The sequence below is a fragment of the Schistocerca nitens genome, chromosome 2, assembly GCF_023898315.1.
Source record: "Schistocerca nitens isolate TAMUIC-IGC-003100 chromosome 2, iqSchNite1.1, whole genome shotgun sequence".
NCBI classification, from domain to species: domain Eukaryota; kingdom Metazoa; phylum Arthropoda; class Insecta; order Orthoptera; family Acrididae; genus Schistocerca; species Schistocerca nitens.
In genome coordinates, this window is record NC_064615.1 from 103,133,579 (window position 1) to 103,159,792 (window position 26,214).

Sequence of the window (26,214 nt, forward strand, 5' to 3'; positions counted from 1 at the left end):
AGATTCAGTGAAGGAAGGGGGTTGGTATGTTTGATATGGCAGCAAGATTTTGGGCAACTGGTTGGAGGTGTTGGTCAATGAATCCCAAAATTTTTTCAGGAGGGGCAAAATAACAAGCTAAAATTGGAGCGTCCAGGAGTGTTGGGTTTGTAGATTTTTGAGGGCCATGTAGAAGGTGGGTGTGCAGGGAGTCTTCCCCACAGCCTCCCAACACTGAGCCTTGCAGCCTTTTCTTGGCATCCTCATGTCCCTGCATGCTCCACGAGACAGCACACTTCCTCCCTCCCCCACCCCCCTGCTCTACCCACCTGCCCCCCCCCTTTCCCTGCCCCACCCTACTGCCCCCCCCCTTTCCCTGCCCCGTTCTGGATTGCTCCTTTTGTTCTATGCGACAGTTGCCTGAGCAGTCATATACATGATGTGTGCCTGCTTTTGTGAATGTGTGATTTCTTCTCTCAATAAGGCTTTGGCCAAAAACTCAATGTGTTACCAGTGTTTTCATTGTGACTATCTGCAAATCAATCTATCACCTTTATGGTGAGTAGAAATCTATCTTTACATAGTATTGTCAGTCATCTATTTTATTTATTTCCCTTGGTTCAAATGGCTCTGAGCACTATGGGACTCAACATCTGTGGTCGTAAGTCCCCTAGAACTTAGAACTACTTAAACCTAACTAACCTAAGGACATCACACACATCCATGCCCGAGGCAGGATTCGAACCTGCGACCGTAGTGGTCACGCGGTTCCAGACTGAAGCGCCTTTAACCGCACGGCCACACTGGCCGGCTATTTCCCTTGTTTCCATCAATCGTTGCCTAATGCTTCCTATGAAACCCTCAATGTCTGTTTCTTTCAATTTAATCATGTTATGTCCCCTTAATCTCCTATCCCTTTACTTTTCTGCAGTTTGTTCAGTTTTAATCTGCAGTTCATAAGCAAATAAATTATGGTCAGAAACCACCTGTGTGCCTGGAAACGTCTTGCAGTTTAAACTCTGGATTTGCCATCTCTGTCTTACCATTATATAATTTATCTGACAGTTTCTCACGTCTCCAGGTATCTTACACATATACACTCTTATTTCATGAGTGTTAGGAATATGAACTTATGCCCTGTTAAGAAATCTACCAGACAGCTTCCCCTTACATTCCTTTCCCCCATGTCATGTTGTTCTACTTTTTTTACTTTTCCTACTATCACTATTAAGTTTTTGTTTCCCTTAACTATTTGAAAAATTTCTTTCATCTCATCATCATGGAGACACTCAGCCAACTCCGAGACAGACACTGCAGGAGAGGCATTCTGCATTGTGGTGTGGTTTATAGTTAAATTTCTGAGGGGGTATGTTCCTAGAAGAGTCAATCAATATACTGCTTCCTCCTAAATACAACTTGGAAAAAAGACCAGGAACAGAAAATTACAGAGATTCAAACTCACAAGGAGGATTACCAACAATCGTTCTTTCTCTAAATCATTCATGACTGGAACAGGAGAGGCAGGAAGTGAGACTGCACACAAAGTTTTATACGCCATACATCATCCAGTGGCTCTCAGAGTACAGATGTAAATGTAGACACATGGTTTCAGTTCTTTCATCACTTGTATAACTAGTAGGCATATAAACTCGCACATCTACAACAACATACACATTCCTTACATGTACCAATTTTACATGGTGGAAGGTACCTAGAATCACTGCTAGTCATTATCTTTCCCATTATACTCACAAATAGGAGCAAAAAATGACTGTCTACACAGTTACATACAACCACTGATTTCTATTATCTTGTCTTTGTGATCCTTACACATGATGTACATTGGTGGAAATAGAATCATTCTGCAGTCTGTCGTAAATGCCTGTTCTCTTAACTTTCTCAATAGCTTCTCATGAAAAGAACTTGTTTCACTCCAAGGAGTCCCATTTGAGTTTACAGAACATTTCCATAATACTCGCTTGTTGACTTATCCTACCAGTAAGAAAGCAGCACACCTCTCAATTACTTCGATTTCTTCCTTTAATCCACTCTGTTGGGGAATCAAAACACTTGAGAAATACTCAACAATGGGTCACGTAAGTATTCTGTATGCAATCACCTTTATAAATAAGCTAAATTTTCCAGAATTCTCCCAGTAAATTGAAATCAACTATTTGCCTTCACTTGTTCCATTCTATGTTGCTCTGCAATGTTACACCCAGCAGATTTTTAACAAATATCACTGTGTCAAGCAACATATCACTAATACTGTATTCATACATTAGAGGTTTTTTTTTCCTTCTCACTTGCATTCATTTCCACTTTTCTACTGCCATTTATCACATAAAACAAAAATTCTCCCCAAGTCATTTGGTACCCTCTCACAATCACTCACTGATGACATCTTCCCGTACACTATAGTATCATCAGAACACAATTGCAGATTGTTGTTTATCTTAACTGTCAGATTGTCCACAGAAAATCAAACAGTGTCAGTATGGACTAATGACAATATTATGAGAAGGATAGATTGCTACTCACCATATAACGGGAATGTTTAGTCGCTGATAGACACAACAAAAAGACTGTCAAACAAGCATACTTTCAGCCAAAAAGGCTTTCATCTGAGTTAGACAACACACACACACACACACACACACACACACACACACGTGTTCATGTGTGCAACTCTCACACATATGACCACTGTGTCTGGCCTCAGCAACCAGAGACAGTGGTCGTGTGTGTGTGTGTGTGTGTGTGTGTGTGTGTGTGTGTGTGTGTGTTGTCTAATTCGGAAGAAGGCCTTTTTCGCCGAAAGCGTACTTGTTTGACAGTCTTTTAGTTGTGCCTATCTGTGACTCAGCATCTCTGCTATATGATGAGTAGCAACTATCCTTTTCATAGTATTGTTACTTTTCTTAATACTGTGTCAGAGTGTTTGTGTATACAGAGAACAAGAACGGTCCTATAAGACTCTCCTGGAGCACTTGTGATGCTACCTTTTGTACTATTAAATCTTTGAGCCACTCACGCACCATAAAAATTATTCCATATGTTTGGACCTTAATTAACCACTGTGATGGGTGTTAGCTTCATGTCTACCTTAGCTATGATAATGTGTTCACATGCTGTTCATACTAGCTTACTCCCATTCCTATTTTCTTTTTCATTATTTGAATTATTCTTGATTTTGTATTTATAACCCTGTACTCACCTGAACAGCCACCACACTTCACTAATTTACACTGTATCAAACTTCAATCCATCCATCTCTCTTTTTAAATTCTCTAACCTAACTACCTGGTTAAGCGATCTAACATTCCACACTCTGACCCATAAAACACATTTTGTTTTTCTTGATGACAACATCCTCCTGAGTAGACACCACTCAGGGATCTGCAAGGGAGAGTATATTGCCTCCGTAATACTTTTGACAAGAGAATGTAATCATTATTAAGCCATGCAGTAGATTTGCATGCCCTCAGGAAATAATGGGTGTAATTTCCTCTTGTTTTCAACTGCTAGCAAGGCCATGTTGGCTAAATGTTACGCTATATCAGTGAACCACAAAAAGTCATATTCTCCAAATACTGAAAATGTTGCTGGCCCTCTTCAGGAAACACAGGTTTGTTTACCCTTTACACAGATAACCCCTAAGTTTTAGCTGCACCTACAGTGTGGTTATCTGTATCACTGAGGCACACATAAGCTACCCCAGCAAGGCCAATGATTCTTGGGTAGGGGAGGGAAATGGGTGGGGGGGGATTATAAACACAGAAAGGTGATACTCACTAAGGTCTTTCACTGCTCTTACACTAACGGTGACAAAATGCCTATCTTCCTTTGAAAAGTTTTAGACTTTTTTATAACATTCGTAATGATTTAGTACTGATAATTTTCAGAGAACTATTTTGGCACTTCCATGCGTATTATCTAAGAAAAAAGCTTCATTTCTCTGGGTGATGTCATGTAAACAAAGTGTCACACAGTCATGATCAGTGCACTTCATGTGACATCATAAAGCTTTTTCCTACAATCTCACTAAACGTAAAACATGGGCAGCGAAGATTTTGGCCATAACTCTCAGCTTCACTGCACTTTTCCTCCAAAGCTACACCATGCTGTCTGAGCAGAAGGAGGAGGGAGAGGAGGAACTGCAAATGAGATCCATTTAAATGGCACTGCAGTCTCACTGCATATAACTAGGTTTTATATTTCAAATTTCTCAATGACATAGATCACAAACAAAACAAATTTTCAGTATTACAAGGGTAAGTCAATTACTATCCGCAAAGTAGTTATAAAATTTTATTGTAATCAAATAGGAAACTTACAAGAACATCATTTTCCAACATAGTCTCCTTGCGTTTCAACGCACTTGGTCCATCATTGTACGAGCTTCCTGGTGCCCTCATAAAAGAAGGTACTCAGTTGAGCTGCAAGCCAAGAATGCACCACTTCGTTCAGTGCTTCAACCAAGGCAAATCGAATGCCTCTTACTGCCTGTTTGAGTGGACCAAACAAGTGAGTCAGAAGGAGAAAGATCAGGACTATATGGAGGATGATCCAGTACTTTAAATTTGAGTTTCTGGAGCGTTTGAGGAGTGTGGGCAGCAGTATGCGGATGGGCACTATTGTGCAACAACACAACACATTTTGACAACAATCCTCAGTGTTTGCTTCGAATTGCAGGCTTTAGCCTCGTAGTAAGCACCTCACTGTAGCGAACACTGTTTATTGTTGTGCACCTATCCCCATAATGTTCAAAACTGGACCTTGTGCGTTCCAAAGAACTGTAAGCATCAGTTTTTCTGCAGACGGTTGGGTCTTGAACTTTTTCTTGCACAGCAAATTTGGATGTTTCCATTCCACACTCCACCGTTTACTTTACAGCTTGTAATGATGGATCCAACTTTTAACACCAGTAACGATCCTGTCTAAGAAGTTGTCCCCTTTGTTACCATAGCGATCCAAATGTTTTTTGCAGATGTCCAAACGCGTTTGTTCATGCACCTATGTGAGTTGTTTTGGGATCCATCTTGCACAAACTTTATGAAACCCAAGTCTGTTGTGGATGATTTTGTACGCAGAACCGTGACTAATTTGCATGTGCCACTTCGTCAATAATTACTTGTCTGTCTATGAGAATCATTTCATGTGAACACTCAATGGTTTCTACATTTGTGGCGAAAAACAGTCGTCCGGCTCCTTCATCATGCGTAACACTGTGCGACCATTTCAGAATTTTTCAATCCATTCGTAGACACTCCGTTGCAACAAAACACTGTTCCTGAACTGTACTGAAAGTCTTCGATGAATTTCGGCCCCTGATACACCTTCTGACCACAAAAAATGGATCACTAAACGTTGCTCTTCTTTGGTGCAAATAGACAGTGGAACAGTCATGATTAACAGCACTGCAGTGATAACGAAACTAACCTAGCGGCTTGAAAATTGCAAAGATATAACAACAAATAAACAAAGCATGCATCATCAACGTAAAATGACAGTACTGCCAAATTAAACAAAAATGTGATTAAATTGCAGATAATAATTGACTTACCCTTGTGTTTAATTATTTTTGGTACAGTGAAAACAATTTTTGTCCGGTACAAACTGTCAGCATACAGACATATGCAGACAATAACAGATTTTTGCACCGAAGGTGCCACGTAATCGTGATTTATTTAGTTTCATAATCAAAAAAAGGTATTTCACACAAACATGTCAAGCAAAACATTGTAGCACTTTTGCAGCCGCATTATGGAGACGTGGAAACTGCACCAGAGGAAAGCAATGTAAATATCCTGGATAGTTTTAACATAAAAGAATTTGTGATTGAAATGGGAATTACCTTGCAGACCAATCAGTTACATCTGCATACACATAGGGGCACTTTCAACTGCAACAGCTCAAAAACATATGTACAATTGAGTGTCCTCAAAACGGTCAGGAAACTATCTTTGTAACCCTAACTAGACCACAATCAATTCTTCAATCCCAGTGTTTTCTTCAATGGTAATAACGTTAAGGAACTGGACTGTGTCCCTTCCATAACATGATTTTCTTTCTAAATTCATCCGCATCAAATCAGAAAGAAGTTGTTCCACACCTGACAAATCTTACTATGGCCAATGTGCCATCAATTCTGCTTATAATGTGAGGTCAGCAATGCACTCCTGATGTTATAGTTTTCGTTACTGCACTCCTTTTTCCTCCACTAATTATACAGTAATAAGTTTTAAATTGAAATACCATTCCAGATTTGCCCTTGACTTAATCAATGTACTCTGCAATAATGTATAAAGTCTCCATAACTCTTCATTCAGTTCCATCGAAAACAGTTGCATGTGACTGTCGAATACTGTGTGCAACATCAGAAACTTTACTAGGCCATTAAATTTTGGGCATGCAGCTGCACAAATAAAATTTCTTCTATTGATATTTCGGCTGCATAATGCCCAGCAAGACTCACTCTGAGGATGGCCAGACAATAAGAGGCCGAAATATCAGTGGAATAAATTTTATTTGGGTGGCTGCATGCCCAAAATTTAATGGATTATTGATTACGCCGTGAGAAGTTGAAAATGCACAGAAATTTTACTATTTTGACCGCCAATATCTTAATGTACGCATGCCTGCAAATGTAGCACAAAGTGCTTCTTGGTGTACTGACCAATGAATCCAATCTGCCGGACATTGTAATTCTTTGCTCTTCCATTGTCAACTAAATCTTTAAATTCCTCCAGGTGGTCAAAGTAAGCTAGAATTGCTTCATGTACATTAAAAGAGGAAAGGAAATGTCTGACAGTACCAACTCCTTGCACAGCAACAGCAAAAATTGATGTTCGTTCTTGTTCTTGTTCCTCCTCCTCCTCATTGTCACCACCGTCTCCTGCCTGTGTTGCTTCATAAGCATTTCACTTCCATCAGTTTCAGGTATGGAAGTCAGGACATCATCATAACAACAATGTCCATTTTCAGAAATATCAGTTTTGGTGCTCTATACCTCTTCTGGAGCAAGATTGTCTTCAGCGGCAACCAGTGTACAACAGCCACCCTTTGTGAAACAATTAAGCACAGTCTGTCGTGTTATAGAATTCCAGGCAGCAATAAACATGTGCATGGCCTGTATATAGCAGAATCTCACCAATTCCTTCTCTCAAAGAATGAAATTGACTTCCCCAGAATTGCTGCTCTGTATTTAGCTCTAACTTTGTGTATTATGCACATGCTCAGATTCTGCAGATGACTTGTCCAGTTCATAGGAAGGAACAAAATATTTACATTCCTCAGAAATTACTCCTTGGGAAGCACAGGAAATAGGTCAATAACAAGTCCAATTTCTTCCTGCTGCACTCATCTTGGCATCCAAATGCCTGAAAAAGTTGTTAAGATTTATGATGTCTCCAGGGTTTGCTGTTGTATTCATAACTACAATGTAGCATTTTCGTGTTATGTGAACACATGGGAGTTAATGGTGCAGGCAACTTTCCACTTGCATCACTATTTACACACAATACCATTACCCTTTCTTTACTTTTTTCTTTACCTCTGTGGCATTTTTCTTCCTTAACAGAATATGTTTTTTCCTTAAATGGGGTTTTGCCAGATTATGTTTCATCAGCATTGAAAATGTTATTTGGGCTGATAGCCCTGCGTCAACTGCGGCAATGTAATTTTCATCTAATAGTTTACAATTTCTACGATCAGAGTCTCACTTTCTCCATTTACACTTTGAAAGGACAGATTATGATGTTTTTCAAAATAATTCAAGCAGTTGTTTGAAACACTGAAATTTTCATTGTCAATCTCGAGAGATTTCATAAATCTTCTCTTGCAGTATGTTTCTCTTGCCAGTATCACTACTAAGGAAGTTGAGTTATTGACTATGATATACGTATGTGTCAACTGGTTGATCGCTTATTATTTACTGCATCACACAACAAAAAATTTGATCTGTGTGGAATTAAAATAGAAAGAAATCAGAAACTCATTCGAACACGTTAGGAATCACATAAAAACTGGATTTTAGTTCACAAAATATAAGTTTATTCCTTACAAGAGGAATTTTACTTAAAGCACAGTTTGTTAGAAGTGGGGAAAATAACATTGTTCTTAAGGGAGTTTCACCAGGACTGATGAAAAATTTTGTTAAAAGTGGGATTTCCTTAAATGTGGGTTCATCAATTCATAGTTTTGCTATAGTTATTGGATGAGGTTTCTAATGGTTCTAAATAAGAGAAAAAATATTATGGTTCTACATAAGAGAAAAATTATTATTTTAGTTTCAACGGGGTAAACAAGTGTGATAAACTACTTGAAAGAAATAAGTTGCCTGCATTGGCTGTCATTCATTTCCATTTTCATTGTGTGTCCTATAATGTTCTGACCTTGTTTGCATTGTAACGAATATCACAGCTGCAACTCTCAAACGCAGTGAACCAGATTGCCTATGAAATTACATGACTGAAACCAGAAACATATGTAGCTATGGGGTCAAGCATCTTGCTTGAAGATGGCTATGCAGCCGAAACATCGTAGTATATGAAATTAAATAAAATTCCAAGCAACTTATGTCTTCCAATATTATTATTACTATTACTATTATTATTATTATTATTATTACTGTCATCATCATTCTCACTGTCATCTTTTTTTGACTGTCATTGTTCAATGAATCCGATACTTTTCACTTATTGTAATTAATGAACCACGATTTCATGACAATTTAACAATTACCCAGTGAAATAAACTATAAAATGACTAACAAGTGCTACAATATGTAGCATACTGTTCTAATGAAACTTTGCCTTGTCAACTAGGGGACTGATGACCTCCGATGTTAAGTCCCATAGTGCTCAGAGCCTTGTCAACTGTAACATAGTTTTTATGCATCCAAAACCAAGGAAGTTGACAACATGAAAACCAACATGTGGCATCTTTCCCATTGTTCCTTTCTTTGCCAATTTTACCACATTCACTTAGACTACATGTTTGAAACCCTTTTATAATACTACATTTCAAATACCTCCAGGTTCTTTGTTACTAGTTCTCACTCTGCTTAAGTTTTATTTCCATACAGTACAGTGTCCGATACAATTCCAGGTTTTTTATTTGATAACTTTTTCCCTCTTGAAGAATGCTTTCGTATGTCTCATGTGGTCAACCATCTTGTGTATTATTGAATTTTTGACAGTCAAATTAATTTCCTTCTACTATTCTACTACTGTACCCTCACTAATTTCAAAAAAATAAACAAGCGGGTGATATAATAGAGACTGGATGGAAAATGTGGAACAAGAACTGAAACATGATACCCCAGCTTACAAACTTTAATTTTTCTTCAGAGTTGGTGTGCAAACATACATAACAGAACTACACTGCCCCACTGCTGTGGCACTATTGGTATGATGGATGTGTCAGGTGGAGGAGGTAAGATGAACAAGGAAGAGAACAAAGCAAGAGCCAAGACAGAAATGAAGGGAATACGAATATGGTACAATAGAGTGGTCAGCCTGTGATATGCAGGGTGTTACAAAAAGGTATGGCCAAACTTTCAGGAAACATTCCTCACACACAAAGAAAGAAAATATGTTATGTGGACATGTGTCCGGAAGCTTACTTTCCATGTTAGAGCTCATTTTATTACTTCTCTTCAAATCACATTAATCATGGAATGGAAACACACAGCAACAGAACGTACCAGTGTGACGTCAAACACTTTGTTACAGGAAATGTTCAAAATGTCCTCCGTTAGCGAGGATACATGCATCCACCCTCCGTCGCATGGAATCCCCGATGCGCTGATGCAGCCCTGGAGAATGGCGTATTGTATCACAGCCGTCCACAATACGAGCACGAAGAGTCTCTACATTTGGTACCAGGGTTGCACAGACAAGAGCTTTCAAATGCCCCCATAAATGAAAGTCCGATGTGCACAGCGAGGAATGTACAAGTAGTGGTTCGGAATACGAAGGACGTGAGACACAACCCCAGCAGTTCGACCAGAAGGAGCTCAGTGACTTGATACGAGAATTCAATCTTTCAAAGCAAGCATCAGAACTCTTAGCATCCAGGCTTAAGGAAAAGAACTGTCTTCATCCAAGTGTTAAAATAACAGCTCACCGGACGAGAGAAGAAAACCTTCTTCCATACTTCAACCAAGAAGAGGTTATAGTGTATTGCAGCAATATACCTGGACTTTTACTTGAATTGGGGCTGCCGGAATATAGACCAGAGGACTGGCGTCTCTTCATAGACAGTTCCACTAGAAGTTTAAAATGTGTTCTCCTACACAATGGCAATCGTTACGCATCTATTCCAATTGCCCACTCAACAAAACTTTGTGAAGCATATGCTAACATCAAGATGGTTCTGCAGAAAATTCAGTATAAGCAGCACCAGTGGTTGATTTGTGTTGATTTGAAAATGGTGAACTTCTTGCTTGGACAACAAAGTGGATACACAAAGCACCCATGTTTTATCTGCATGTGGGATAGTAGGGCAAAGCACGAACATTGGAAGCAGAAAACATGGCCTCCAAGGGAACATATGGCTGTTGCTGAAGCAAACATCATTAATGAACCTCTGGTTAGTAGGGACAAGATTGTTCTTCCACCATTACATATTAAGTTAGGACTAATGAAGCAATTCACCAAAGCTTTAGACAGAAATGGTAATTGCTTCACATACATCTGCAATACGTTCCCTGGACTCAGTAGTGAAAAACGTAAGGCAGGAATATTTGATGGTCCTCAAATTCGCAGGCTCATCAACAATACCAATTTTACAAGTGTCATGACTGTCACTGAAGCATCGGCCTGGAACAGTTTTGTCGCTGTTGTAAAATGTTTTTTGGGCAATCATAAAGCTCCCAATTATGAGGAACTGGTCAAAAACATGCTCACTAACTTTCAAAACTTAGGAGCTAACATGAGCATAAAATTGCACTTCCTTCACAGCCATTTGGATTGATTTCCTCGTAATCTAGGTGATTTCAGTGAGGAACAAGGAGAGCGGTTCCATCAAGATATGAAAGGAATAGAGGAAAGATATAAAGGAAGATGGGACAGGCATATGATGGCAGATTATTGCTGGAATCTGCAACGTGACTGTTCTGAAGAGACCTATAAAAGGAAAGCGTGCAGGAAGCGGTTCGTCATGGACGGAAAATGATATACTTATAGAGAAACTTTTCAATTATGTTTTATACGTGGACAAATGCCTATCAGGTTTTCATAGAAGCTATTTATAAAGATTATTTTCTTTTTTCATTGTAGTTTGTAGCGCTCGAGTTCAGTATTAGCAATTTTTTCTAATTTTTTGAATAAATCATGCATTATCTCAAAAACTAGAGCCAAACTGCATAAATGGTTGCTATATTCGTCCTCAGCACCACTAACCCATCCTAAAGCCACTCAAATATCCTTGGCAAGAAAATGAGTGTTGACCAGTGTAATTTATTAATTATTTGTTATATCACAAAATTTGAGTTAGACACAAGAAAAGAAGCATCAAGCAGGTATCCACATCCAGTTACATACAAATATTAAAAACTGTAAATTTCGTAATAAAACATCACTCTATGAATATGTACACAAACTGAAGCATGTGAGTTCTCACAATATTTACCTCTCCTTTTTTGTAACAGCAAATGTTATACTGTCTTCCATTTCACTTTCATTTGATGTATCGTTAACACTTCCTGACTGTCGCACACATTCCAACCATTTCTGAACCATGAACAAGACTTTACTGTCCTGCAACACTGTTTTATTTGGAATTGGCAGCTTCACTAGTGTTTGAAGTATCTGAGGAGAAAAAGCAATGGCAAAATATTACATATTTCTGCAAATAAACTGACAAGGATCATGCAAATAAATTAATTTCCTCATCACCCCGAAATCTATTACTGCAGACACACACTCAAATTGACGTAACAAAAGTTTATTTCATTTACGTCTATTTAAGCTCAAAATATTTGTATGTGGTAAATGGTATATAAACCTAGAATGGTTGACGGAAGTAAAAAACTTGTTACGCACCATACAGAAAAGTTCTACATATTATGTCAGCAGGTGTGTACTGGAATCTAAAATATTCCAGCTGAATTAATATTATGCACATTTTTGGAAATCAAAAAAATTACATTATCACTAGTTTGTAACAAGCAAACGGGAATCGTTCTGATGTTGGGCCATTCATTTAAACTTAAAAATACATTAATCGGTGGTCATCAAACTGAAAGATATTTCTCAAAAAAGCTCACATGTTGCTACAAAGAGATTTTTAAATTTTGTAAAAGCATTTACAAAGCAATAAGGGACTTGTAAAAATCAGCCTGAAGACATGCAGTAACTGGGTTCTGCACCTTCCCTTTCATTATCATTACAACGTTTTCTAAAGAACACTTTAGATACATAGTTCTTGACAAACTCGGCAGTTTACTGTGACCTCAAGAAAAATAATAAAACAAAAACCCAACATCTGGCTCTTAATTGTAAAAAGCAAATCATTGTGAATTAGTGCCTCTTGATCTGTTCAATGATGTAACTGTAGTTTCGGAATTCACTAGTCAAAACCCAAAAGGAATTTTCTTCAAAAACAACATTTCTCAAGTTTTTCATTATTGTTTAATCCAAAAATGGCCTTCATCTTACTTGATTGGATTGTGTTCTTGAGGGACATGATACCATAGTTTCATTGTTCCCTCACGAAATGAATACATCCATCAGGTATAAAATGTGGCTACATGGTAAGCCCTTCATGCAGCAATATCACAAATACCATTATCTCAGTTTGAGAGTAATTGTTATTGCGGTGACATGTTATTTTGCACTCTAGCAAAGTTTTTCTAATGTTTCTTCATAATTTATACTACTTGCTGTTAATGCAATACATATATATAAAATGACTGTTCAAATGTTACATTGTGATCACTTTTCAGGATCTTGGCAAACAAGATGTCAGGTGAATGAGTTAATGACCTGAATAGCTTTTGCTACAAATACTAAGCCATAAAAGAGGTTTCTAGATTCACTATCATGAAAATATATCTCCTCTTAATTGTAAGTTAGGATACTGGCACAAACTGTGCACATCACAAAAATGCTGCTCTCAATGTGCAACTAAACTACATGACTAGTACAATGGAAAAGCAAGGACAATAGGGGATTTGACACCCCTGTAATGTGGAGGAAACAAATTAACTATACAAATGACTGTTTATTCTACAGGATTCTACTGCTCTGCTTATGGAAATGAGAGGAAATGGACTGCTGAGAATACTGGTGTTCCATCTACTGTCAACCTGTACCCATAATGAAAAAATACCTGTCCCTGTTCTTCCTATCTTCTCAGACACCCTTGATTCCAATGTGATGATGTAAAGAAATTGTATAAACCAAATCACAAGACACCTGTGTGTCCAGTGAACATTCAACAGAGCTGTGTAGTCACCAAACAGGAACTAAACGACACAACTACTGATCTAGGCTCACACCTTCAACATTGGTGTCTTCTTATAATGATGTGAAAGTATCCATGCACATTTCATAACAAACAGCACTGGACACTTTCTTCATAAAAAAAAGACAAACTTTGTTGCGTGTGAGTGTGTTTTCAATTTGTGTGCAGATGATGTTTAATGAAGACTCTAAATACAGCATACAGTGATGACAAATAGAGGTTGTACAATGCTGCACAAATTAAGATGACACATCACATCAAAATTTACAACAACTGTTTCATTGCATAAATTTTCATTTGAAAGCTGCTGCTGTGTTACTTAGTGTCCAACAAGGTTATCCGAAGTACTGTCGCTTCCTTTGTGTGACCGCTAGCTAGATGAAGTCGCAACATTATTACAAGAGGCAATAGTCTTCGAGACAACAATCTGTGCTAGGTGTCAGAAATCATTTATTAGGTTCATTAACAGGGCCATTCAAAACATGCCTACCACTGCTACAAATTACGTATGGGTTTACATGAAATATTTTTGAAGACAATAATTTATGTATCTTTTTCAGACACCCCTTGACTTATCCTGTTTTTCTGTGCCCTCATATATAAAATCTGGTGAAACATGCACAATTTTAAAAAAGTTTGTAGAGTTAAGGAAAAGAAGCATTGGCTCCTTTCTAGTCAAGGCTGGAAACTTTCCTTGGCAATAGATAATAACTTTTGGAGACTTTGCTGAAAACTTACCAAAGAATGGAATGTAAAATGTCTGAAAATTAATTTCCTCCATTATCATTATAACATCAATCCTACAAATCTTGCCAAAGTAGCACCAACAGATCTGAACTCTCAATAAATGTTACCAGAGTGCTGGAAACAGTACGTTGGACAATTTTTGCTGGTCAGTCATGAGAGACAATCATACCCAAAATGCACGAAACACGCCATGACAACAGTGCACACATTACAGCAGGATATACACTGTAGAATAATTTTTGCCAATAATTAGTTAATAACTACAATTATATCTTCAAAAAGCAAAGCAATTTGAGAATTTCATGGTAACTTTTACATGCAGCAGGCAAAAATACACACACAATTGGCACTATCTCTAAAATATGAAAAAAATCATTGAACTTTGTAGCCAGTATTAGCAAACATATTCTATAGAGTATTCTTCATGTATTCCTATGGTGTCTTGCCAGGGAATCCCTAACTTCTCAGCCAATATAAAGCCATGATATTTTGCTTCCCACAGAGCAACGTCCTTGTGAAATGTCTGTCTTCAACCCTATTGTAAAATTTCCTACATATTTAGGAAACATCACAGGTCAAATTTAACTATGTACAAGTGTAGGACTATTCACATGAGCAAGTGCGGAACCCATGCAACATTACGCAGCAAACAATATACAAATATCTTCCACACCTCCAAATCTGAACATTGGTTAAGAAGTTTTCATACGAAAATGATTACAGACAGACAACCTGTGCAGTTACATCATCTGAACTGTGTGCTAGAAAACTCCCTACATATTTACACTATTGGCCATTAAAATTGCTACACCAAGAAGAATTGCAGATGATAAACGGGTATTCATTGAACAAATATATTATACTAGAACTGACATGTGATTACATTTTCATGCAATTTGGGTGCATAGATCCTGAGAAATCAGTACCCAGAACAACCACCTCTGGCCGTAATAATGGCCTTGATACGCCTGGGCATTGAGTCTAACAGAGCTTGGATGGCGTGTACAGGTACAGCTGCCCATGCAGCTTCAACACGATACCACAGTTCATCAAGAGTAGTGTCTGGTGTATTGTGATGAGCCAGTTGCTCGGCCACCATTGACCAGACGTTTTCAATTGGTGAGAGATCTGGAGAATGTGCTGCCCAGGGAAGCAGTCGAACATTTTCTGTATCCAGAAAGGACCGTACAGGATCTGCAACATGTGGTCGTGCATTCTCCTGCTGAAATGTGGGATTTCGCAGGGATCGAATGAAGGGTGGAGCCACGGGTCGTAACACATCTGAAATGTAAAGTCCACTGTTCAAAGTGCCATCAATGCAAACAAGAGGTGACCGAGACATGTAACCAATGGCACCCCATACCATCACGCCGGGTGATACGCCAGTATGGCGATGATGAATACACACTTCCAATGTGCATTCACCGCGATGTCGCCAAACCTGGGTGCGACCATCATGGTGCTGTAAACAGAACCTGGATTCATCCAAAAAAATTATCTTTTGCCATTCGTGCACCCAGGTTTGTCGTTGAGTACACCATCGCAGGTGCTCCTGTCTGTGATGCAGCGTCAAGGGTAACTGCAGCCATGGTCTCCGAGCTGATAGTCCATGCTACTGCAAACGTCGTTGAACTGTTTGTGCAGATGGTTGTTGTCTTGCAAACGTCCCCATCTGTTTACTCTGGGATCAAGACATGGCTGCATGATCCATTACAGCAATGCGGATAAGATGCCTGTCATCTCGACTGCTAGTGATACGAGGCCGTTGGGATCCAGCATGGCGTTCCGTATTACCCTCCTGAACCCGCCGATTCCATATTCTGCTAACAGTCATTGGATCTCGACCAACACGAGCAGCAATGTCACGATACGATAAACCGCAATCGCGATAGCCTACAATCTGACCTTTATCAAAGTCGGAAACTTTCCTCATGTCAGCATGTTGTAGGTGTCGCCACGGGCTCCAACCTTGTGTGAATGCTCTGGAAAGCTAATCATATGCATATCACAGCATCTTGTTCCTGTCGGTTAAATTTCACGTCTGTAGCACGTCATCTTCGTGTTGTAGCAATTTTAATGGCCAGTAGTGTAGTAAATATCACTGGTAAAACATAACTTCATACAATGATATTCATGTGAGCACTTGTGGAGACCTAGGCAACACTGTATATCAATCAACATAAAAATAACATCCTGCCCTTTAAATTTGCGCAACAGTTAAGAAGTTTTCATATGAACAAATGAATAAAGGCAGACAGCATGTACAGTTACATCACCCAGACCATATGCTGGTAATTTCCCTCTCGCATTTTGCTCCTGGTTTGGATCACATTGTACATTCTAGCTTTATTAAAATTCTCTCCCATTATTTGTCCTACATTTCTTTATTAATTTTGTCTTTTACACCCTACAGGTCCAGTACCTGAAACACCTTTTAAAATTAATCATTTTTCCTTACCTTCTAATCTTTCTACCTCTCTTTTTCTTTCTTTCTTTGCACTGAACATGTTTTTCTTTCATCCTTTCCAATTTTTGTATATCTCTTCCCTCTATTTTCTTTGTAGCAGGGTTACTCCTGAAAGTTTTGAGGAGGACTAGTGATCTCATCAAAATATGTAGTCTGGCTTTCTATATGAGTATCTGTCACCTAAGCTCGCGTCTTGAGGCATTAATAGACAGTTGCACCAGTATTCCTACAAACAACCCTTCCGTCAACAGAGTTCTACACTTTCTTGTTCATTTGTACCTCATAGCCTGTGGTGTAGTCTGGTACCAAATCGTTTTACTTTTTATAATCTTGTGTAGTCTTTAAATCGCTTACTGTGTAAGGCAGCTTTGCTACATGCCATAACTCTTGACACAGAACAAATGGCAAGGTAAACCATTGCTTGCACAAGACATAAAAATCCAACATAAAAGTCTATCTGTGTAAGCATGAAGGTGTAATTTATGTCAAAAACATAAGGATTTTTTAAATCTTTCTGTCCACTTCATTACAAATGGAACTTTCAAAGTGAATTGTTGAGTTTACCTACCAGGAAGCAGCTGATGCGAGACACTGTTAACAAGGAACTTTTTCAGCACTGAACAGGTTATTTCGCTTACAAATTATCAGAGCCCAACAAAGATGTTATTAGAGAAGCACACTAGCATACCTCTGTGGCTATTCTCAAGTCAAATCACCCAAGCAACAAGATATGTTGTACTTAAATACAAAAGAACAATCACCTTGTTACCTAACAATGTTTTCAATGTGTCAGGCTTAAGGTAAAATTGAGTCAGAAAGTTCACTCTTAACATTGTATGCTGTAAAACTCAAAGTTCAGGAAAGATGCCCTTTGTAATTTGTTTGGATGGGCAGGTAGGGAAGAAAACCAGCCTCCTCCTCGACCAGAAAGGGTTCTTTGCATCAATAAATTAATTATCTGTGCTCCTCAGACATGTGAAAAATGAAGCTCAGCCTATTTCTGACAGAGTGAATAACCTCAAAAATTTATTTTCAAGAATTTATGGTCCATATGTATTTTACAATTACCCTAATCTCCTTGCAAGGTGAAAAACTGGATTTGTCAGCTAATATTGGCTGGTAATGTGAGGAAAATATCTTTCCCTTTTGGTGCTTTGACTGGAGTACAGAAATCAACATTCTATTTCTGAAAACTACATTAACACCTTCAGAAGAAACTGATGAATGGTTTTAAAATTGTCATTAAAATTCACTGTAAATCAACATAACTGACAAATCATCCAATGCTATAAAAAGTGAAGATGACCTGATTCTAGATTATGATCTAAGCAATTCAGTGTGACTTGACAAAGGAGTCATTGACAATGTATTAAAATACCTATCACAATATTCAAATGGACAATTTTTGCATACCCAGGCATTATATATACGTCATTTCACAGGTAAGCACTCTATGTCTGCGAAAGTAACATTTGAAGTCTTTAATACTACTTCTTTTCGTAATTCTGTCATGTCTGCTTTGTCAGTTTGCTCAATGTATTTATCAGTATCACTAACATCATTGCTATCAAACAATGTTTTATGACAAGATACATCTAACATTTCTGCTGGTTTTAGATTTACGACTTGGCTTTTACGTACAGTGACTACACTTATGTTTTTGTACAGATTACAACATTTTTTGGTAGGGATTACAACTTTTCGTAGAAATTCCTATTTATTAATAAACTTTTAAGATGAAGACAAATTATCCCAACATCACCACCCTCTTTTCCTGTTTGTAATTTCAACTGATTCCTTCTTCACATAAATTACTTAAATTTTATGTAGTTCTCTTTTGAATACAGGTTGTTAGGTGAGACGCAGTCTGTGTACTTATCACTGGACTTCTCTCTCATTATGGAAAATTCTAATATATCTTCCTACAAACTCTAACAAGGGAATGGTTCAATAAGACATGTGGAAACCTACCCCCCACCCTTTTTTTCCACACAGGAAGAACACAATAAAGAAATTCACTGTCAAAGTTTTAGCTGCAAAGAGACGCTGCAAGAATTAAAAAGAGAGAGAGAGAGAGAGAGAGAAGAAGAAGAAGAAGAAGAAGAAGAAAGCTGAAAATTGTCAAATTTGTAGCTTGCCAGGCAACAGTAGAAATGTATATCCCCTACTGGCACTTTGACAACTGCGCAAGCGCAACTAGACACAAACACAGCTGAGGTCGGCGGTACAGGGCCCTCCAAATTGCATCTCACATGAACATTGCTAATTTCCAGGCTTTGTTGACCTGCTACGCAGGTTCCAGAAATCGTAAAGAATACGAAGTCACAAAATTACTAAGTTTATGTCACGTAAACGTGTAGAGCAGCTGCCAGTGACAGACAATGCCATAGAGAAATTCATAGCTGATGTAAAGACGAAACTTGCTGTTATCCTGCAACTGCTGCTTACAACACTGATCAGTCAGGCTTTGTGAAAGAACTGTGTGCACACCACACTTTATTATGCCAGTGATAAGTATGAGTGGTTTACTGTTTCCGCAGATGTATATCTATCTTCAAGAGCCACAAGGCAAATTAGGACCAAAAATAAAAATGTACTATTTAGTTGCAAAAATCTTTTAATCGACATATCAAAATCTGGAAAAATGGGAAAGAATAAGTTTCAACATTTCGTTTGAAACGTATTCCTACCAGCTGCAGAAACTAATTCATTGCTTTTGTTCCACTCATGGTCTGGACACAAAAAGCGCCTCTGTTTTTGCAGCAGATGACGAAAAATTTGTAGATGTAATTTGGATTTTGCCTGCAACTACTAGTGCGATTCAACCTCTCGATAAAGAATTTTTTCGAAAGTGGAAAGCATTTTTCAGGAAATTATCAGATAACAGCGAAACAGTATTCTTAAGCTCCAGTCATTTTCTTTGCCACACTTTACAAATTTGATCAAGTATGCATGGCATGCAGCACAATATGCTGAACAACAGCTGGAACCATTTCTGAATCCATCTCAGCTCTGTCTAAATAAAATTAGTGGTTACTGTGCAGTGCCCGACTGCATCAATTTTTCTTTTGGCAGGTGTGTTTGTTTTTGTTGTTCAATAGACACTTCGCATTTTTGTGACAACTACAGGAAATAAACAAAGAATTGTTTCTCTGATAGTCAAATGTACAACATTCATACATACAGCCAACTTACAAGGAAAGGAGAGATGCAGATGCAATTCCATTTAAAGTGTACGATCTCCACACGTCACACTTCCATACAAAATGAGAGCCTTAAAATTCTTCCTTCCCTGTGCCATTTTGCATACTCCGTCAAGAACAGTGCGCTCGCCATGCAAAATAATACTCACTGAATAGCAAAGTTTCACATTGTGGCTCTAACAAGATAGAGTTTAAAAACTAATAACACAGTGTTCATAGGCAGTATTTGCTACCTCGTGTTCTCTTCCGTTCCCTCTAGTATAAACAATTCTATCCATTTACAAACAAATGGTAGTGAATTTTCTGCAAATACTCATTCGCAGGTGTTCGTTTCCATTTGTTCCATTGTGAACCAGGCTTTATACATGTTTAAAATTGGTGTCTGTGAACTCAGGATAATTCCACTATGCGGCACTGTGGATTCACTTAGCTGAGCACTAGGTGGGTAGGGCTGTTCAAACAGCTTTTATAAGCAGTTCTTCGTGCAGCAAAAATGTGTAACTTCAACATTTTTTACAAAATACTTGCAGTGCCTCTTAGCAGCTAAAACTTTGGCAGTGCATTTCTTTCATTGTCTTCTTTGTGTGCAAAAAATTTCAGGGTAGGTTTTGACACACGTTACTGGACCATTCCATTGTAAGTTCAAACAATCTTCCCACATAAATAATTTCATCTCGGCAGTGTACAGATCTAAAAAGACATTTGTTTTTCATCAGTATTCTGGTGTAAATATAAATAATTTTTTCATCAGTATACTTTTTAGATATATTAACATAAAAGTTCTACAATACTTAGAATTTCACATCAGACAATTGTGAAATAAATGACACTGTAGATATACAGACACATTCAAAAGTAAACTCTGTAAATGTAACACATCATTCATTATTCCATCCAAAAAACTATAGTAAAAAAAAAGCACAGTTAAGTGTTGCTGTACAGGTAGCTCTGCGTCCTGGATTCTCCATTAATTGATTCTGCAGAAGTTAGTTAATTCTTGTGTCATGTCAGTAAAAACAGGCCACTTCCTCAGATATGAATGATGCCTGTACCCAATTCTTATGTTTCACAAATAAAATATTATTTAACAAAAATAATGATGACACTGAAAACAACCAAAAAAGGACAAAAAATATTTTCAAAAACATCTAAACAATAATATTTTTATGTAACTGTATAAAAAAAGATTTAACATTTCCAATATAGCAGGGAAAATACAATAAGGAGAAAAAAATTCTATTAATTTTATTTTCGTAACAGCCCTGCAATGAGAATTATTTTGGAAAAAATTAGGAATTATCACTTTAACTTTGTGTAATACTGTCTGTGATGGCAAACCATGTTTTTCACAAAATGAAATACAAAATTATAAGCATACTCTTTTTTATCTGGTACAGGATATATAACGAACAATTTTCTCAGTGTTTGGATGATAAATTTTAGAAAAAGGTAACTCTAGCTTCAAGATGTTAGCAAATATCAATTTGTGTCATCACAATTTAAAAACAAAACTTCAAAACTTTTAATTGCCATAAAACAGAAATGGAGAAAGATAAAATTCTAAAATTTGTTATGGTTATTTTTCTTAGGGAGAAGAAATAGCACAGGTTTCAACCAAAACGTGAGATGGTGGATGAGATGACCTCGGCACAGAATGACCACAAAGGTGTAACATTAACTGAAAACTATTATGCTCCAGTATCTCTCTCTAGATTATTCAGAAGAATTTACGAGAAGAAGCCAATAGTAGATGTGCTTGTGGCCTTGTTCCACTTCTAACGTACATGTTAACAAAGCATTCCAAGTAATTTCTCTCTCTTCTTAAAACTGTGCATTATGCAAACAAATTACAAAAGGCTCTGTCTCTCAGTAACTAATCATCTCAATGAGACACATTGTGAAGCCTTCATAATGTGGTCTGAGGACACAACAATGAATATAACTTAAAGTGTGATGAAAAGGTTTTGTAAAACTAAATGAATTACCACTGAATATAAGTGTAGACTATTCCAGGTCATTTGTAGAGGAAACCGGTGGTACAAAATGACTATTCCGAATGCTCTGATTCAATGTACATTCTATCAAACTAATGCTTTACTGTCATTCAAGCAATGGGTTCTCGAAACATGCATATTTCTTAGTCAATAACAAAGATTCAATACAAAATCCAGGATGGAATGTAACAATATTATGAAAAGCAAAGTTGCCACTCACCATACAGCGGAGATGCTGAGCCGCAGAAAGGTACAACAAAAACATTCTCTCAAAGCTTTTGGCCATACGGCCTTAGTCAACAATAGACGACACACACACACACACACACACACACACACACACACACAACTGCAGTCTCAGGCAACTGAAACCGCACTGCGAGCAGAAGCACCAGTGCATGATGGGAGTGGTGACTGGGTGGGGGTAGGAGGAGGCTGGGGCACGGAGGGCGAGGGATAGTATGTTGGGAATGGCAGACAATGAAGTGCCCACCACCCAGTCACCACTCCAATCATGCACTGGTGCTGCTGCTCGCAGTGTGGTTTCAGTTACCTGAGACCACAGTCGTGTGTGTGTGTGTGTGTGTGTGTGTGTGTGTGTGTGTTTTGTCTATTGTTGACAAAGGTCCTATGGCCAAAAGCTTTAATTGTGGGAGTCTTTCTGTTGTGCCCATCTGCGTCTCAGGATCTCTGCTATATGGTGAGTGGCAACTTTCCTTTTCTTAATAAAGGTTCATTTCATGGACACTGGTGCACTGTGAGAAGATTTATATAGGGTTTATGTTGTACTGCAGACACTAAGGTCTCTCGAGTCTAGCTCAGCAACTGGATACTGAACTTCCCCGAGGTAGACTATTCAACTGTGTCCAGACAGCGGTAGTAATGTCTATGTAGAATGCTGAATAGTAAGAAAATGTCAGCTGGTAAATAAAATAAGTATTTTGCATGTGGTTCTGCTTGTAATATCATTCCTTTTTCCAATGGTGGAGCTGAAGCAGACAATCATAAGTAGATACACGCAGCAGATTTTGCAGGTGTATCGGATGCAGAGGTAGGAATCTAAAGTTAGGTATGGTTATCAAGAAATGTCATAGCATTAGAAGTTTAATGATGTAGGTGAAAAAGGATGGAGGTATTTTGTCTTAAAGGGCACTCATTTAATACCGATGCCTTGAGTAAAAAGAAGGGAGGGGGTCACAGCTGTTGAAGTGGAGATGATATTGATTGTTGTTTGATTTGTTTTTATGGCCAGAGGTTGGTACACAAGCCTCAACGAAGGTGTAGATTGTGAACTTTAAGATTTTCCTAGCATAGAAGGCAGAAAAGTTTTAACAGGAATGTAACCAGATAACACTACTGAAAATAGCTAATATTTCCATCATTTTCAAGAAGTTTGGTGCCAGAGAAGAGTGATCACAAGAACTATGACCAACTAAATACGTACAACAAGATTATGAGTGCCTCAACTCTTTCTTAAAATTAAACAAGTCATAATGAGAAAGTAAGTTAACTTGAAATAATCTTCACTATTCAGCACAATACATTTATTGTCCATTTACCTAAAATGGACTCCTATCTATTTGCCTAATACCTTAATACTTTCGCTCATCAAACAGCACCATGGACACTATTCAGTATGACAACAGCAGACCACGACATGTAACTGACCTCTCCATTCTATTTAATGGCAACTTATTCCCCGCAAGTAATATTTAAAAGTAGCTTAAAAGTATCATTCTACTGCTGCATACAAATTATGTTAGAATTGGTAATATACTAACTTCCATTTTCAAATCCATTTCACTTTCATTATTGCTTGTGGCATCTACCATCCAGCTCCACATGAGCCGAAGACCATGGTAATCAAGGAATAGTCTTCGACACGCTGGTTCTCCTTCTTGTATAAGCTTTAACAACTGAATACGTGAGTCGCAGTCTTCAGCGCGCACCATCAGGCGACACATTGTTAAGGTGTGAGCTCTGTTCTTTAGACCGGAAACACTCAGTTTTTCTATCTCTTCTTCCAGCTGTAAAATCATATAATTCACATTATTACAAGCATTTTTAACAAACAACATATCAAAAAATATTCATGGTTTGGTCATGGTATTTTAAATCGTAGGCCTTGATATACACTAAAATTACAGTTGTTTGAAAACTATAAATGAAGTATACAAAACATATATTTTAAAAGTAAGTTGTTGTCTTGTTCCACAGTTACCATCAACATTCACAATTTGTAGGTTCCAAGGTGTCCCGCATGCATTTACATAAAGAATAATATTTTTCAGCTAAAAAAAACTGTACAATTTTCACAGTCTATTGTAACTCAAAATACAAAAGAATACTTCAATTTTTCCATTTACACAAACAAAATAAGTAAAAGAGGAAAAAATGTTCTGAAAATGTTACATTTCATTACATTGTATTATACTTTACGGGCAGAAAAATTACACAATAAAAATTACAAAGTTTGAATGATCTGAAGGAAAACTGGTTGTTGGACAAATTCTTGCACTTTTACATAATTACACTTTAGGCTACATAAACACAGTAAGTAGCTTAGTATGCTCTGGGAAAGTTGAAGACAATTCTATTAAAAACAAATAGAATAGTCTTCATATTAGCCTCCATGATGCAGTAGAAGTATTTTTTCCCATTCTAATATAGGTAAAAATCAGTTCAATATGTACGTAATGTCTTTCAAACATTGTGTTTCTTTCATTAGAGAGATTTTTGAAAGATATGGTTCAATTGTCAACTTAATATCCACCATCACTCTGTACTATAATAGTAATACACAATGCTGTTTACTAAAACTTGTAAGTCAGTTTTGTCCAGTTTATAACATATACATTGTATTGACTTTTATTGAAGAGCTTAATATCTTCTGTTCACACAGAGCTGTGTTTGTAACCAAATGGGTCTCAACTGCAAAGTTTTGCAGATAAACCATTCTCAGGATTCTAACAGCATGTCCTATAACCACAAACTTTTGAAAAAATACTCCCCATCATTACAAGTGTGTTAAAACTTTTAGCCCATACTAAAAGCTCAATTTTTGCAATGGTAACAACGGTAACACAAGACTAAATTCATCCACTCTGTATCCAGCACATCCACTTTAAAATCAAGAGAGCCACGATCTGTGCATACTATCATTCTCACTGATAAAGTTAACTGCCACACTCATTGGAATGACTTCTTTGATGATGCTAATCCCAAAGGCAGTCTTGAATGAGTGGTAATGTGAGTGTTATTTTACAATTTACTTATAGTATTGTAAGGCTTGTTCTACAACTGTTGATTTTTAAAACCAATGTTTCTCTGGGTGTATACGCAGACAAGAAGGAAAAACTTCTGAATATTTCCTAGAGTTTCTGGTTAAAAATACACTATACCCCCAGTGAAAGTAATTTTTTTTTTCATGTTAAGTGACATTATTTCCCTCAGAGCTGTAAAACTTATGAATCATTTGAATGGTGAAGGTTTTATACAAAAGCATAGAACTTCCTGGCACTTTAGGAAAAGAAAGCCAGCAAAAAACAGTGTGTTTTGGAAAGGGCTTTGATGCACAGCAACATTTACACTGCATATTTTCATATTACAAAAGTATAAACATGAATTCAACCAAATAGAGCATGGCAGCTTCCAAAGCACTGAAATTGAGATTGCAATGTGCTTTCGTTTGACAATTACAGCTTGACACATGATCTCGCAAGCCAATGACAGCAGATATTCAGAGCATAGACATAAGATCTAGTCAGCCAATAACATCATTCTTAAGCACCTAAAACACACAAATAGGAAACATTAACAGTGTCAATTAATAAACATACATACAGTAAATAAAATGTCGTGTGACTAGGACCTCCCGTCTGGTAGACCGTTCGCCGGATGCAAGTCTTTTGATTTGATGCCACTTCGACTAAGCTTTCACATATAACATCGGTTGCTAAAAAGTTTTTGCTTAAGTTGTAGCAGCAGATGGCATGGGTTGTGAAGCTGCTTTTGAAATCAAGCTGCTTGTGCTCAACAGTGTGTTCTGGCATGGTTGGTCAACTCTGTTCATGGCCAGTTTGGTGGGAACCAATCACTCAGGTGGACAGTTGCTTGTGCAGTTATACGTGTTTGTTTCTGTGTGTGTGTGTGTGTGTGTGTGTGTGTGTGTGTGTGTGTGTTTGTGTGTGTGTGTGTGTGTGTGTAATCTAAATCAAAAAAGAATTTGTTCAAAAGCTAGGAAAGCTTTCAGTCTTTTTTATGCACCTGTTGACAACCCAATGCCTCTACTGCTCAGTGATTTTGTAATTTAATTTCTTAGTATTTTACAATTCTCTTGTTTACTTTTATT

General features: G+C 37.6%; 1 protein-coding gene across 7 annotated transcripts in view; it reads right to left on the minus strand.

Annotated features, from left to right (window-relative positions):
* The window catches only part of LOC126235770 (uncharacterized), a 272,353-nt gene that overhangs the window by 150,647 nt on the left and 95,492 nt on the right, over positions 1-26,214 (minus strand). For all 7 annotated transcript variants that reach the window (XM_049944566.1, XM_049944568.1, XM_049944570.1 and 4 more), the window contains exons 8-9: positions 23,645-23,890; positions 11,617-11,795 (exon numbers count right to left, since the gene is read on the minus strand). In XM_049944566.1, coding sequence (XP_049800523.1) covers positions 11,617-11,795; positions 23,645-23,890 — 425 coding nt within the window. The remainder of the gene's footprint in view (positions 1-11,616; positions 11,796-23,644; positions 23,891-26,214) is intronic.